The following is a 17,599-nucleotide window of genomic DNA, read 5'->3' on the forward strand; positions in this document are numbered from 1 at the left end:
CCATTGTTCCCTTACTCGATCAATGGGTCCAAGGGGGACGAACAGTAGAGAAAGAACAAATCCAACCCTTCATCAAAGAGTTGCGATCCTTCAGACGATTCATCAAAGAACATTAGAGGTGTTAACAGCTTAATTAAATTTTAAATTATTTAATTTTTATTTTTAGGAATTATTTCGTGCCTTGTTATACTTATATTTAAAATTCATAGCAAAATTTGAAATTTTATTTTCTCCAATTTTTTATGGTTTGATATAATATTAAAAAAAATTCAGATTAAAAATTATAGAATATCATGGAAACAACTTTTGGCCGTTTTCTAATAATTACAATAGTTTTTAGGATTGTATCAGAAAACTATTTTAGAAAACATTTCGACTTATTTTTACCAAACGTATTTTCATAAAATTGTTCTATATTTCTTGTTTTAATATGTATAAAAATAATGAATATAAATCCTAGATCTAACAAACTTTTGTCAAAATATATTATAACTTAAAATAAGTAGTAACTCACTATAGAAAAAAAAAAGGGTATATTTGATATATAATTTAAATACAGTTTTTTGTTTTTGAAAACAAAGGATACAACAAATCTTATGAAAATGCATTTGATAAAAATGAATTGAATTGTTTCTAAAAACATTTTCTTAATACAATCTTAAAAAATAGTGTAAAATTAGAAAACGATTTAAATTCGTTATCATAGTTTTTTGAAGTTATTAATCTGAAAACATTTTTTTGGATATTATAACACATTTTCAAAGATAAAAAATACAACTCAAAAACTTGAACCATATTGGTTTTTGCAAATTATGTTTAATCACAAATCAAACGGACATGTATTGAGATATCAAATTAAGTGACCAAAATATACACATTGTAAGTATCCTCCCGCAATAAAATATTAGGGGCGTGCATAGCAATTCCTAAACTACCGAGGACTTTTCAAACATTTTATAAAACAATCACGAACTTAAAACCCATAAAGAGCCAAAACCCTTAAACCCTACGTGAGCAACATCCTCTTCAACTTCACCTTCACATTTCGCTCTCCGATTCCCCAAAATTGTTAGAGCATATGAAGCTTTTACCGTTGTACGCTTGCATGCAATTATTGAAAACATTAGCTCTCACTCTGTCATCGAAATGTTTCGAGTATATCTTCATACACGATAGCTATTGGAAACCTAAGACCGAAGTGGAGACGTCGAATTTAAAACTCAATGATTGCTCTGTTCCATCAGATCTCGCCTTTTCCGATGTTGAATTAGTGGGTCCAAGAAGGATGATCTGTAGACAAATTACAGCTCCAAGACTTCATCAAACGATTGCAGCCCTTTACACGATATGATCCTTTAAAGAGCCTAAACTTTATATAACTCCTATAATTATAGCAAATGTCAACTAAATTAAAGAAAAGGGGCTAACATCCTTTTTTGAAACTAGCAGTGTTCCCCAACAATTAGATTAAACCTATGGCTTTACTGTAATTATTCGTAAAAATAAAATTAAAATAACTTAAAAAAAAAAGTGAAAAACCCCAAAAACCCTTAAGGCTTAAACCCTTCTATTGTCTTCACTCTTGATTAGACCTGGCAAATCGGGTGGGTGGGCCGGGTACGGGCTGGATATGAGCCGGGTCAAACAGGTACGGGCCCTTATACGGGTCGAGATATACGGATCCAAAATATTGGACCCGTGCCCTACCCTATAAGGGTATGGGTGGACCCACGGGTGGACCCACGAGTGGACCTGTTTTTTCTCTTTCCAGATTTTAGTTTTATTTCACCCCTAACAGTTTTCAATTATGATATTTACACCCCCAAAATTCCTGTAGTTTTAATTTTTTACATTTACACCCCCTAAATCAACTACTCTAAATTCAGTTCAATTTAGAATATAAACAAATAACACATAAACAAACAATAACGTATAATACAAAACTAAAAATACCAACCAAAATAAACAAATACATAATCTAATATTCAACCAAAAAACATTCTTAGGATAGCAAATGTTCATCCCACAGTGGGCGTGATAGAGTCTTTTGATTCTACAGTCTCGAGATTAGTTAATGGCATATCAAAATCATCATCTAAATCATCATTCACCTCATCATCTACAAAACAATGATCAACTACAAATAATAAATGTAAATAATAAAATATATGAAATATTATGTTAACATGTTACCTTCAAACTCATATCCATATAGCCAAGTTCGAGTGCATATCAAAGATTCTGCATATTTTGGTCGAAGTGAGCTTCGATATTGTCTTAGCCTGTTAAAGAAGATCTAGCTAGTTCTAAGTCAAACTAGTTTGTAGTTAGTATAGCATAATATACTCTGATACAATGGCAATCTGTGAAATAGTTTAAGCTTCAATAAGTAATACTATCTATAACTGGCAGTTTGTTTACTACCAAAAGCAACACTGCCCCCTTATGCAAATGAGCTAAAAGACCTTTTAAGGTTGATGTATAAATTGACCAAGAATAATGAAACTCACTGTCCTAATTATCGTGCATGAGAAGCATCAATCCTGCTCTGCCCCGACAGCTATTGGTTAATCAACAGCCACTTCTTTCCTTGAACCCTTGGTTCTGACTCACAAATGAACCATTTAATCATCTACTTGATCATAGATTATTCGAAGTGAAAGAGATGACATTCACTTACCTCTGGGTAATAATTGCTATCAATCATTTGAATTTCCATAAAGAGCTGTTTTGCAGGCTTTGAGAAATTAGACATTCCCTAGGTCAAGATAGTACTTAAATCTATAATTTACTACAAAAAGAAGTTCTATATAAAATAAATTTATAGCTAATTTACTCTATGAACCAATATAGTCTTACAGAGCATGAATCAATCAAAACTAAAGACAAATGAAGCACTTCAGCACTTCTACTATCAAGTCTTTAGAGAGGAGGTAAACAGATACTTTTAGCTTGAAGCCTTGAATCACCACTAGAAAATAAGCCAAAGAACTTAAAGAATCACATCTCTGCTCCTAGATTTAAAAATACAGATTTCAAGCTGATGGATCAATCTTAACTTGGAGTTGAGTAATGTGATGATAAGTCATTCGTCACAACTTCAGACCCTAGAAGGCATATTTTTCATAAATCTAAAGTTGGAGCCCAAGGGGCAATTCTCAGGAATTATTTGTGGTAACAGACACAGTGCATATAGTTGTATAGGGTGTGTGATTATGGATATATTTCGTTCTCTAGGAATGAATTCAGTTCCACAAGGCATAGTGTAAAAGAAATGCTATAAGTGAAACCGCACTATTATCTTTGCTACAAGCCTACTGATTATTTTTGAATGAAACGAATAAAAACAACATGATTCTCCATGAAAAGAGTTTGAAAGATGAAAAAGATGTAAATTGAAACTCACCACTTCCTTCACATCTAATATAATTGTGGTTGATGCTATATGCCTCTTGGCTGCAATTGAACATGCAGGATATCTCAAATTCAATGTTTTCTCTTTTTCAGACACATGATACTTAACAAATCTTTCAATTGTGGTTACTTGAAGCAAGGCATTTAGATCTACCATCCCAATCTGTTCAATGTATATTGGTCTACCAAATTTATCAACTCCATGAAATCCATGAGGATAGCATTGCTTGACCTCCTTAAACTCCTCAAACTTAAATTCCTGCAGAATGTTCAAAACAAATGTATCATGCAAAAGAATACAGTAAACAGGTCCATGATTTCTCAGATGAAGTTCAACAGGACACAGTAAGGCACACATAAAATAAATGTATTTATGATGTTCGGTATATATGTATTTATGTGTTGCTTTTGGTAGTAAACAAACTGCCAGTTATAGATAGTATTACTTATTGAAGCTTAAACTATTTCACAGATTGCCATTGTATCAAAGTATATTATGCTATACTAACTACAAACTAGTTTGACTTAGAACTATCTAGATCTTCTTTAGCAGGCCAAGACAATAAACTAGTATACATCCCTTATACATTTAAGTAAACCCCACTTGCAAAACCCATCAACCAGAGGAACCCAACACAAACACACTCAACGAAAACAACTCTACACAGATCGACGTACAGGGAAAGCTCAACCAAACAACAATATAAGTGTAAACAATGTTAATCTCACAAACAAAAATTAAAATACAAAATATGCAGTAACTCTACACAGATCGACGTACAAGGAAATTTCATCTAAGTATGTGTATCTCCTCTTTACATTTTATATTTAGATTTACAAAGATTTAATAATAGATGGGGTTTGGGTTATGATTTTGATTTAGTTGTTTAGGTTGTTGGATTGTGTTTGATGTAATGCAAGTTGAAAGGAGTGAAATTTGTTGAATATTTTCTTGCATTGTAAGTAGCTAGGGGTGATAGCACCGATTGTAGGTGGAGATGGCTGAAAATGTGTTTTGGATCTGATGGATCGCTTAAGCGATCTGGTATATGACAGAATATCGCTTAAGCGATCTGGTATAAGTCTGGTATATGGTACCAGATCGCTTAAGCGATCTGGTATAAGTCTAATATATGGCAGGAGATCGCTTAAGCGATCATGCTTATTTGTACTAGATCACTTTAGATCGCTTAAGCGATATACTGGATTGCTTAAGCAATGCAATAAGCAATATACTTTAGTGAAAAATTATATTCCATAATGTTTATTTAATATTTAGTCATTTTTTATTAATTATTAATTATTATTAATTATTTTTTTTCATTTCAATAGAATGTGAAAAGAACACTTCGATCTTTGTCAATCAGCACCATACATAAAATTGAAAAATGTATTGTTATTCTATTATTTTTGTTCGTTCTTGGCAAGAAAGTAATATAAAAAAATATAATATTGATATAAAATTGAACTCTCCAACCGTCTGCTATGCACTCTGTAGACCAAGGCTAAATAGACGGGATCGCTTAAGCGATTAAGGGTAATTTACTTCAATATTTTTTTTTTCCATGTTTATAGACATATGTTTAATATAGACGTAAAAGAACTAATTTAATTAAAATATAATAACGGTCATGGTCCACTGAACGAATCGTACACCTGATATGTTTAATATAAACGTAAACATTCTATATCATATATATTTAATATAGCCATAAAAGAACTAATTTAATTAAAATATAATAACAGTCATGGTCCACTAAATGAATCGTACATCTTATATGTTTAATATAGATGTAAATATTCTATACCATATATGCTTAATATAGCCATAAAAGAACTAATTTAATTAAAATATAATAATGGCCATGGTCCACTGATAAGAGCTTGAAAGTATACATTTTATTAGTGTTTTAATTGGATTATTTGTGGAAAAAGGTGTTTAATTGTTGGAATTTGAATTTATTATTTCATAAATACCTTTTACGGGATCACGGGTGTATTTTGAGTGTTTTCAGGTTCAAACCGATATTTGAAGGAAAAAGAATGATGTCGATGGAATTCGTGACGAGTAGGAACAAACGGTGTAAGAATCGGAGTTGAAACGAGAAAGTTGTGACACGTCGAAACTACAACGTAAAATCTGGAAATCCTTTAAGATGAGCATGCTTCGATGTTTTGATCATAACTTGAGCTGTGGTAATCGGAATTTGACGATTCTAGTGGCGTTGGAAAGCTTATTTAAAGAGCTACAAAGTTTGTGTTGTTGACTTTACCAAATTCTAAAGTTCACGGACTCTGGGGACAGAAAGAATGATCACTGCAGTGATCGTTTCTCATCGCCGCAGCGATGGGTCTCGGGCCTGTTTGGGTTATTGCACTCTCCTAATCCAAATTTGAGTGGGTTAGGGATTTTAATTCTTTTCCTAAGTAACCTGAAAACCCTAGACTATAACTTAGGATTTTTAATTAGTTTTATGGGGGATTGGAAGAAGGAGAAAAGAAGGCCACTACTTTGGAGATCAGAATTCTTGTGATTCTCATTCACAAATTAGAGAAGTTTCTATTTTCCATTCTTGAACTCATGTTATTGAATTTAATGGTTGTTTTCATTACTGTAATTATGAACTAATTCTCTTTTCTAGGGCTAAAGATATAGTCCAATTTATGAACATGTGTTGACATTATTATTTTGATTCTATATTGAGCATGATTTCTAAGTTTTATTATCGTGTGTAATGCTTTCAATTCTCAGGGCCCGAGAGTTAAATGATATCATGGATTAAGTTGAGATCGAGAGATGAAACCTGATTTGTCTTAGGTAATAGAACCATAGATTGAGCGAACGCTAGAGATAGGTTACCGCGATCTGTGAGGCTCCAGTAAATTTTATAGAGCTTAATGATCTCTTAGCTCCTAAATCCAACTTAGAGATATCTTGGGTTGTTGCTTAAGGGTTAATTTGCTAATTGCGAGAGAGAGAGAGAGAGAGAGAGAGAGAGAGAGAGTTAGTGGAATAATAGGGAGTTTGGCCTTTAGAATAAGCTTGATTAGGTTAGTAATAATTGTCAATGCATATGATTAAATTGGTGTGAAATCTATGCCTTAGGTTTAGTCATATTGATCTTTACTTCAAAGTGTTTACAAATTCTGCTTTCATTTAGTACTTAGTCTTTAGTTTGCTACTTGTCATTAAGGCTTCTCTTAAAATTCAGTTTTATCAAATAGCAATAGAATATAATAGTTTGGTACTTGGTAGGTAGTTCCCTTAGGATTCGACACTCGTTTACTCGAGTTTTATTACTTGCACGATTTCGTACACTTGTGAATAGCCTGTCATCCACTGAATGAATCGTACATCTTATATGTCTAAGATAGCGTTAATCGCTTAACCAATCTAGTGAAATACAATAAAAATAATCCAAATACACTGGATTGCTTAAGAGATTTCATTTCTCGCTTAAGCGATCCTGTGTATTCAGACTTAGTTGCTTAAGAGATCTGGTTGTATTTATATTATCGTTTAAGCGATTCTATGATTTTACACTTGGTCGCTTAAGCGATCACGAACAAGACAGAATCAATAAGTGCCCAAACGCATGATCGCTTAAGCGATACTTTGCTTTTAACCTTGGTTGATTAAGCAATTACAAATCGCTTAAGCGATCATGTCCGAGGTAGAATAAACTCTGCCTAGATGCACAATCGCTTAAGCGATTAAGTGTATCGCTTAAGCGATTCTTCGCTTTTACTGTTGGTCACTTAAGCAATCTACAATCTCTTAAGCGATCATGAACAAGACAATAAATAAGTGCCCAGACGCATGATTGCTTAAGCTATCCTTTGCTTTTAACGTTGGTCGCTTTAAGCGATTTATAATCACTTAAGCGATCATGTCCGAGGGAGAATCAACTTCTGCCCAGATGTACGATCGCTTAAGCGATCTAAAATCGCTTATACCAGATCGCTTAAGCAATCCTTTGCTTTTACTCTTGGTATGTCCGATGCTTGGAATTTGCGTCGGCATCCTCCTCTTCAGTTTCAATTTCAACTCTTGCCTTCCCTTGTTCCGCCAATAGAATGTCTCCCGTCGATGCCGTCTCTGCTCCTGGTGGAGCAATTTCAGTCATCGAAAGTTACTCCACCGCAACTTCTTCTTCTCCATTTTTGGTAGACCTAGTGGTGCCTACAATTTGGGGAGCAGATGGGTTTTTTTTCTGTTTCTTTAAGGATCTCAGCCATTATAACTTAATCAGGAATGGCAAGGAATGACAAAAATGCAAAGAGCAAAGAAATTGAGAAATTGCAAAAAACTGGAAGAAAAAATGAGAGAGAGAAAGGTGTTTGAATCCTGCTGTGAGAAAGAGAAGTTGAGAGAAACGTGTTTTGCCTTTCAAATTTTAAATCAATTTCTCTTTATCATACTGTAACCCACAAATGTTTAAATCTTTTCATCCTAATCCTTTTTACTGCTTTAATTACATAAGTGTGCCACGTCATATTTTTTAACCCAAAAAAAAAAAAAAAAAAAAGATTTTCATGGCCATTTTGTTAAATGGAAATTTGGGATGGCCGGGGAGCAAAATTTTCTTATTTCTTTCCCTCTCTGTTATTTTTCCTGCAAATGAAGCTTGTAAGCTCGCGTACAATCCTTGAAAGCATCAAACTTCAGCTCCTTCTTGGGAATTTTTCGAGAATTTCCTCATACTCAACCGCAGCACGGAATCTCACAACAGAATGGAGAAGCTGGAACCCGTATCCAAACTCAATGCGCGATCTGTTCCGTCGTATCACGCCGCTGGGAGATCCAACGGTCTCCGTTGTTCCCCTGCTCGATCAATGGGTCCAAGAAGGATGAACCGTAGAGAAAGAACAGCTCCAACTCTTCATCAAAGAGTTGCGATCCTTAAGATGATTCACTCACGCTCTCCAGGTATTAACAAATTAATTATATTTTAAATTAATTAATTTTTATTCTTAGGAATTATTTCGCGCCTTGTTGTACTTATTTTTAAAAGTCATAGCAAAATTTGAATTTAGAGACATAATTTGATTCACTTTCTTAGAAGTGTTTATTTTCTAGACATAATTTGTTTAATGGGCCTCGAGGGAAGTGAATGAGTGGGTTTGGTAGCTTAGTTTTGTTAATTTCGTTTGTCAGTAACTATTTTTAAATTGGAGCTGTGAAGAAAATTTTGATTCCGTTTGAAAACGTGGCATTGTCTGGGTGTGGTGGAAGATGATGGCTCAAAATATTTTTAATATGTTGATTTGGCATTAATAAGATCATGCTTACACTCCATTAGTCTTGCGTTTTGAGAAAAGTTTTATGCATTTTGTTTTCTGTCAAATTCGTATTTTTCCTATTAGAAAAATAAGATATTTCCTGAACAAATTCTGATGATGTGGGTTAAAATTTTGTGTCCGCTTATGACAGGTGATGCAATAAATAATATATAGATTCTTTTAAGAAAAAGAAAAGGGATTGGAATGGGCTTTTTATTAAACTTCTTCGAGTTTTTGGAACGCAGATCACTTAATCTTTCACTTCTAGGCTTATTAGTGCAATTCTTATTATTGGAACTTGCATTAGGTTCAGTTGATTATTATATCTTTTTGCTCCGTGTCTAACTTGTAATTTTAGAGTTGCAATTGGTTCATGAGCTTTTTGTTGCTCTTGGTCCTCCATATTTTATCAAGGAATTGATTGATTTCACCCTGAATTTTCTCGAATAGAGTGATATAATCACATTTTAATATTCTGTGTTTAGAGTTTAAGGGATCATAAAATTTTGACCTACCATAGATAATTTGTACCTGGAGTTGTAGTTGTGATGTTGATTTGAAGTTATTTGTAAAGATGCTTAGCCTTTATATGATTACTTCATTTTAGTCAGTTCATTGTTTTGGTGTCTCGCTAAGATATCTCTTTGCCTCTCTACACCAGATATCTATGTGGATGACTGACAAAGGATACCTTCAACTTACAGCCGGTGATGTTGCCATTCGGTTGGATTTGATCTCTAAAGTTCATGGGGTAGAACGAGCAGAAAACTATTTCAATAATGTTCCAAAACAATCAAGGAGCCTTCCTGTTTATTCTGCTCTTATCAACTGCTATGCCAATGCAAAATTTGTGGAAAAAGCAGAGGCCACCATGCAGGAAATAAGTGATTTGGGATTGTTTGCCGGAGTACCACTGATTTACAATTCTATGCTTAATCTTTATTATAAGACTGGAAATTACGAGAAATTTGACAGTCTCATTCGTGAAATGGAAGAAAAAGGCTTCGGTTATAACAAAATGACATTTTGCATCCGTCTAAATGCCTATGCAGCTACTTCTGATGTTGAGGGAATTGACAAGATTGTAAACTTGATGGAATCCTATCCCACTGTTCTCTTAGACTGGGAATTTTATGCTACTGCAGGCTGCAGCTAGTGGGCATGCAAAAGCTGGGTTCTTGGACAAGTCTTTGCAAATGCTGAAGAAATCTGAGGGACTAATATCAGGTAAAAGCCGCTTTGAAGCTGCTAAAGCATACGAAATTCTTATAAGACAGTATGCAACAACTAGGCAGAAAGATGAAGTTTTAAGACTTTGGGAAATCTACAAAAAGAATGTTATTGTTTACAATAGAGGCTATATATCGGTCATAAAATCTCTGCTAAAATTTGATGACCTGGAGAGAAGATTTTTGAGGAATGGGAATCGCAGAGTTCAATCTATGATTTCCGGATTCCAAAGTTCTTGATTTGTTGTTACTGTAGAAAAGGCCTTTTGCAGAAGGCTGAATCTCTTATAAGCAAGGAAAAATTGAAGGGGGGGAAGCTGGATGGCAAGACATGGTTTTATATGGCAACAGGATATCTTAAGAATAATCAAACTCTAGAGGCGGTGGAGGCGATGAAGGAAGTGTTGGTGGTTTGTCGAAACAAGTGGAAGCCAAGTAAGGAACACTTGGCGAGCTCTTGGACATTCTTAAACAATGGAGTAGAAGACATAGAAGGAGTCAAGAAATTTATAAATTTGCTCAGGGAAAAGGTCATTATCTCTGAGGATCTCCAAGAAAAATGGTTGAATAATGTCCAGAACGGGAAGTTGAACTTCGACGCACTCAGTAGTTTTTATGTTGATGCTTTCATTGATGATGCAGAAGCACTTTCAGCGCCCGAGGTTGATAACGATGATTCAGTAAAAGCTGTTATTTTCAGGTTGTGACTCGTAAAAGCTTTTCACTTGGGTGCATAGCCATTATCTTCAGGCTATGGCTTATCAGATTCAGGCTTGGGTGCATAAGTGTTGTCTTCGGATTGTGGCTTGTCAGCTTCAGGGTTGGGTGCATAAGCGTTGTATTCGGATTGTGGCTTGTCAGCTTCAGGCTTGGGTGCATAAGCGTTGTCTTCGGATTGTGGCTTGTAAGCTTCAAGTTTGGGTGCATACACATTGTCTTCGAGTTGTGGCTTGTAAACTTCAGACTTGGGTGCATTGTTATTTTCTTCGGGTTGTGGCTTGTAAGCTTCAGAATTGGGTGCATAGTTACTGCCTTTGGATTCTTGGTTGTATCACATTTGGGTGCATAGTTATTGTTTTTAGGTTGTGGCTTGTAAGCTTCAGGCTTGGATGCATAGGCGTTGTCTTCGGGTTGTGGCTTGTAAGCTTCAAACTTGGGTGCATAGTTATTGTCTTCAGGTTGTGGCTTGTAAGCTTCCAACTTGGGTTCAAAATCATTTTCTTCAGATTGTGGCTTATAAGCTTTAGGCTCTAGTGCATAGTCGTTATCTTTGTGTTGTGGCTTGTGAAAAGAATAATTTTAATAACAATTTTACTTGTCTTTCTCTTTCTCTTTCGATTTATTGCAGTCTGATTTTGTGTCATGGCCATGATATTTAATTGATTTTGATTTTAAAAACGTCCAATTTACGGCCAAAACCCTTACCTTCTGGTTTGGGAGCATAGTCATTATCTTTGGATTGTGACTTGTAAGCTTCAAGCATAAGTGCATCGCTGTTATCTTTGGATTGTGGCTTGTCAGCTTCAGGATTGGGTGCATAATTGTTATCCATATTTATTAATAAAGAATTATTATTTGGTGAGATATAACGATTAAAGATGATCATTGTGATATTAATATTGTTATCAAAATACATAGGATAATTTTTCGGTCATCGGATTTCGATAGCCTATTTCCAGCAACCAGCAACTGTGATGATAATCAAACTATAATTTTTTTATAATTTTTTTAAAAATTAATAAATTGCAAGCTTTATTCAATAATATCATATAAAATTTATGTTTATTTATGAATAAATGCATTTAGGGTAATTTAGTTTATGAATATTTTAAACTTTTTTAGATTCTAGAAAAAGTGATGAAATCTGGTATGTTTGATTTATGTTCTAAAAATAATTTCTGGAATCTAAAATACGATATTATATTTGAAATAGGTTTGATATAATATCAAAATTTGTTTTCAGATTAAAAGCTGTAAAAAATTATAACATCGACTTTTAGTTGTTTTCTAATTATAAAAACGACTTTTAGTTTTTTTCTGGTAATTACTATGGTTTTTAGAATTGTATCAGAGAACTATTTCTAAAAACATTTTGACTCATTTTTTATTAAACGTGTTTTCATAAAATTATTCTATATTTCTTGTGTGTGTATATATATATATGTATAATGTTAACTCAGTAAAGAAGAAAAAAAGGGCATATTTAATATATAATTTAAATATAGTTTTTTTGTTTTTGTTTTTGAAAACATTATTCCAATACAATCTCCAAGAAAGTGTAAAATTAGAAAATGATTTAAATTTATTTTCATAGTTTTATGTAATTATTAATATGAAAATCATTTTTTGATATTATAACAAAATTTCAAATATTAAAGATATTAAAAACTTGAATCATATTAGTATTTGAGAATTATGTTAAACGGACATGTATTGAGATTTCAGACTAAGTGACCAAAATAAACACATTTTGGAACTCTTTGGTTGAGGGTCTTTAATTATTCCTAATGTCATCTTGTATTATTGATATTATCATGCTTGATTGTTAAGAAGTATAAGATTTAGGGGTGAAAATTCTGGTTAACCGAATTGGATATGGTAGTTTATAAATTGAACAGGTTTTTCGGTTCAAGTAAAAACTTGAACCGAAACTGAACTGGTTATATTATTAAACCGGTTATGAACCGAATCGAATATACAGTTTGGTTCACTAATTAACCGATTTTAAACCAGAATGATTGTTTGAGAAAGATTGGCCACTGGCCACCAGAACTGCTACTCTCAAATTCTAGCCAAATGCAGGAGAAATGTATATATACACTTGCAAGTTTTGATATAAACAATAAATATTAAATACGCCCGAAAGGCCTAAAGTGATAAACCACTTAGTACCCATACTATTATTCTTCACCACAGAAGTCAAATTAAGTCATCCAAATTTCTTACATCTTCAAAAATTCAAATAAACTTGAAGATTAGAGAAAAAGACGAAAAAGAAAGAGAAAAATGGAAGAGAAGAAAAGGGAGAGAAGATAGGATGGAAAGGAAAGATAGAAGGAGAAGAGATGGAGAAAAAGACGAGAAAGAAAGAGAAAACTCAAGGAGAAGAGATGGATAAAAAGACAAAAAAAAAAAAAAAAGTGAAAAGAACAAATGGAAGAGAAGAAGATGAAAAAGGAAGATGAAAGAGAAAAGTGGAGGAGAAGATAGAAGATGATGAAAAATAAAAGTGGCGGCAGCGGTGGGCTTTAGGAAGTCAAGTATAATTTATATTAGGGTTTTTATTTTTTTATTTTTTTTAAATCGATTTTAGAATTCGGTTTCGGTTAACTGGTTAAAAAAAACTAGTAAACCAGAAACCAAACTGAATAATTAGTTTATGAATTTTTAAAACCAAAAACCAAACTGGTTTAAAAAAAAAAAAAAAACCGAATTTTCGATTTGGTTTCAGTCTGGTTTTTCGATTCGGTTTTGTTTTAGGTCTTTCTTTCCCACCCCTAATAAGATTCCAGTAATCTTTCAAAACCGATAATAATCATTGTTGGCTATATACAGTAAAACCTCTCTATAGTCATAATGGTGGGACTAACTAATTTTATTACTATGAGGAGGTTATAACTTAATAGAGATTGTAGTTAAAAAAAGTTATTATTTCATAATTCATGTTTTAGTAATACAATATTAAGATTTCAATTCATGTTTTAATAATATTAGGGTTTCAATTCAGCGATTCAATTGCCTACTTTTGAAACGGATAGAATATTTTGAAACCAACAAAAATAACTTTCCTTGATGGAATTATAGATGCAGTTGCTGTATGGCAACTGATGTGAAGCAACAGACAATTGCCAATTGTTTTAAGCATTACAAAATTAGGAGCCCCGATGTCGATGAATTGCAAGTTACAAATAAAGTGGATGAGGAGAATCAAAGAGTCATTGTAGAATTGAGTGATCAAATTCGACAACTTCACTACACTAATCAAATGAATATTAATGTCTTCCTTAATCATCCAAATGAGTAACAAGTCATGTATACTTTAACAAAAGAAGAAATCATTTCTACAATTAAACAAGAAGAGAAAAGAAATAATTATGAAGATGATAGTACAGAAATACAAAAAGTTTCATGTCAAGAAACTCTAAACATGCTTGAGAAACTAGAAATGTTTTGGCTTTAACAAGAAAATGTTCATGCTAGCAAGTAATGTACCCGGAAGTTAAAAAATATAATAACAACTCTAAAAGATGAAATTATTGTCTCAAACAACTTCAGATAAATATTCTATTTCACCTTTAATGTAACATACCATATTTTTTTTGCAATATACAGATAATTATTAATAGGTGGAAGCAACTTTCCTTAAGACGGGAATTAGAAAAATTATAACTTATTACAATGTGGAGTTTATTCTTATTTATAACTATCCTAAATTGGGAATAAAATTTTATATGACTATGTAGAATTTATTCCTATATAAAGTATCACTATAGAGAGGTTTCATTGTAGATGATAATCTGAATACCACTATTTTCTTAGGTATTTTGAGATTACTTGGTAATCTAATTTTTGTTATAATTTTACCCTTTATTAATAAAATTTTAGGACAGTAATGCTCTTGTTATCTAAACAATTTACAAGAATTTTCATGGACAATTTAAGACTTCTACAGAGAAATACTAAGACATTTATACCCTTGCACTTCCACTAAATTACCCAAGATCACAATCGGCCACTGGTGACTGTTGCTAGAACAACACATGATCGGCCAGATATGGTCGGCCGTGTGCCAATCTGGCTATTAATGGCTATAGATTTGGCCGTTGACGGCCATGGATCTGACTAACCAGAATAGATCTGACCATCGATTTGGCTAGAAACTGCCAGATTGGCGCACAACCAACCATATCCGACCCCATGGTGACCAGTAGCTGACAGTGACTTGGGTGGGTGGGGGTGTTACAATTTAAACTTTTATTGTAAGAGTGTTTTACCAAAATCTCAAATGTAGGGGGTTAAAAAAATAATCCAAATAATAATAATGTGGGGCTGTTTTTGTTACAATTTAAACTTTTATTGTGGCTAGGGTGTTTTAGCAAAATCTCAAATGTAGAGGGTTAAAAATAATAATCCAAACAACAACAACAACCATAATAATATTTAAAAAGAAGGGCGATCCAGTAATTTATACAACATACCCACCAATTTATTCCTCTCAGCTAAACATATCAATATAACATACCCATTATTTTATTCCAATCTAACCAAACATATTTAATATAACATTCCCAGTAATCTTCAAGGTAATATATCTTCCCATTAACATAACATTTCCAATAATACAACATTTCCTAAACCAAATGCATCCTCCAAGTGATATCCCCTTACAACATATTAGGGCGTGGAAAAAAATTCCTAAACTATAGAGGTCTTTTATAATTTTCTAAAACATTAGGTACTTCTTAAAACCCATAATAAAGACCCAAAACCCTTAAACCCTGCGTGAGCTTCAGGCTTCCTCTTCACATTTCGCTCTTCAATTCTCCGAAATTGTTAAAGCAAATGAAGCTTGAATGCTTGCGTACAATTCTTTAAAGCATCAACTCTCAACTCCGCCGTCGAAAGGTTTTCAGTATTTCTTCACACTCGTTAGCTATAGGAAACCTACGACCGTAGTGGAGACACCAAATTTCAAACTCAATGAAAGCTCTATCCGTTGGATCTCGCTGTTGGGAGATCCGACGATCTCTATTGCTCCGATGTTGGACCAGCGGGTCCAAGAGGGACGAACCGTAGACCTATTACAGCTTTGAGACTTCATTAAACAGTCGCAATCCTTTAGACGAAATGGTAACGCTCTCTAGGTATTAATAAATAAAATATAATTTCTATTTTTATATTTTTTAACATTTCAATTTATATATGTATTTTTTGAAAATACTTAGCTTAAGAAATTGCCTTGAAGTTCATTAGACAAATTGAATGGAGTTTTAAGAATTATTGGGATTCTCTGGTTTATGTTTTTCTGCATTAGTTGAATCCACTAGTAATTAGAGAAAAAGAACAAAATAAAAAATTTGACCTAAAACAAATAATTGGACTCACAAGTTGTAGTTGCCATACTAGTTTGATGTTATTTGCAAAGATAATTACTTCATTTTGTCATGTTATTGCTTTCACATCTTACTAGAATAATGTTTGATTTTGATTTAGAGAGAAAATGAAGATCAATTTCACTACTTCTGCTTAAAAGCTTAAGAAGAAATACAAATGTTTTATTACACATTTATACAAACCCAGTAACTATGGTCAAGTGAACCATAGTTAAGCTAACTAATTACAACAATTAACTACTAACTAACTCACTAACTCCAGCAATTGTATTTAAAACTCAACATCAACTATTTGCAATAATCCAAGACCCCCCCTCAAGTTGGTGGGTGATGGATATCCAGCACTCCCAACTTGGACAATAAATGGCAATGAAGAGTAGTAGGAACAACCTTAGTAAACAAATCAGCATGTTGGTCTTGTGTATGAACATGAATTGGATGCACCAAGCCTTCCTTAATCTTTGTACGAACAATGTGACAATCAATGTCAATATGCTTCGTACGTTCGTGGAAAATAGGATTAGAGGCAATGTGAATGACTGATTGATTATCACATCCAAGAGGAATGGGAAGTTGCAAAGGAAATCCAAGATCAGTTAGAAGATGAGAAAGCCAAATGAGTTCACAAACCATGGAGGCCATGGCACAATATTTAGCTTCTGATGAAGATCTAGACACTATGACTTGTCGCTTAGATTTCCATGACAGTGAGGAGTTGTCCAGAAAAATGCAAAATCCAGTTATGATTTGTGGGTCATGAGGCAAGAGGCCCAATCAGAATCACAAAAAGCTTAAAGCTGTAGTGTGCCATGAGCTGGGAAAAACAAACCCAAACCAAGAGAGTCCTTCATATATCTAACAATCTTAAAGGCAGTATTGAGATGTGATTGCTTGGGCTTATGCATAAATTGACTGAGTAAGTTCATTGCAAAACTTAAATCAAGTCTAGTTAGGCACAAATATAACAATTTACCAATCAATTTTTGATATACCGATGGATCACTCAAGACAGGATCAGGTTGTCCAGGAAAAGCTTGATCATATTCCACATTAGTAAGCTTCAATTGAGGATCAAGTGGAACCAAAGTAGGCTTGGCAGAAGCTAGGCTAGAATCAGCTATCAATTCCAAAGCATATTTCCTTTGACATAAATTTATACCTTTGGAAGATCTAGCAACCTCAAATCCCAAAAAATATCTAAGAGATCCTAAGTCCTTGAGCTTGAAATGAGCATGCAAAGAGATCCTTATTATCTTGAATCATGGAACTATCATTACCTGTAATCACCAAGTCATCAACATACACAAGAAGTATAACAATATGACCATTATGCTTCTTAAAGAAAAAAGAATCATCTGAAAGGGACTACTGAAAACATCCTGTCAACAAGGCAGTGGTGAGTTTAATGTTCCATGCCCGAGAGGCCTGTTTCAGGCCATATAGTGACTTGTGTAGTTTACAAACTAAAGGTTGATCATGTTGATTAGAAAAACCTTGTGACATGTGCGTATATATCTCTTCTTGAAGATCCCTTTGTACAAAAGCATTGTCAACATCTAA

The 17,599-nt window shown here is 33.5% G+C and overlaps 1 protein-coding gene and 1 pseudogene across 1 annotated transcript; one reads left to right on the forward strand and one right to left on the reverse strand.

Moving 5' to 3' along the window:
- Positions 1 to 2,327: 2,327 nt before the first annotated feature.
- On the reverse strand, positions 2,328 to 7,541 carry LOC116123800 (phosphatidylinositol/phosphatidylcholine transfer protein SFH11-like). Its single transcript, XM_031409530.1, has 4 exons — positions 7,470 to 7,541; positions 3,407 to 3,673; positions 2,681 to 2,758; positions 2,328 to 2,363 (listed from the first exon to the last, which is right to left on the reverse strand). The coding sequence occupies exons 1-4, from the start codon at positions 7,539 to 7,541 to the stop codon at positions 2,328 to 2,330; spliced, it is 453 nt and encodes a 150-aa protein (XP_031265390.1).
- A 487-nt stretch (positions 7,542 to 8,028) lies between these two features.
- Positions 8,029 to 11,278, forward strand: LOC116123825 (annotated as a pseudogene).
- The last annotated feature ends 6,321 nt before the right edge of the window (positions 11,279 to 17,599 follow it).

The sequence above is a fragment of the Pistacia vera genome, unplaced genomic scaffold (genome assembly GCF_008641045.1).
Source record: "Pistacia vera cultivar Batoury unplaced genomic scaffold, PisVer_v2 Contig145, whole genome shotgun sequence".
Taxonomy (NCBI): domain Eukaryota; kingdom Viridiplantae; phylum Streptophyta; class Magnoliopsida; order Sapindales; family Anacardiaceae; genus Pistacia; species Pistacia vera.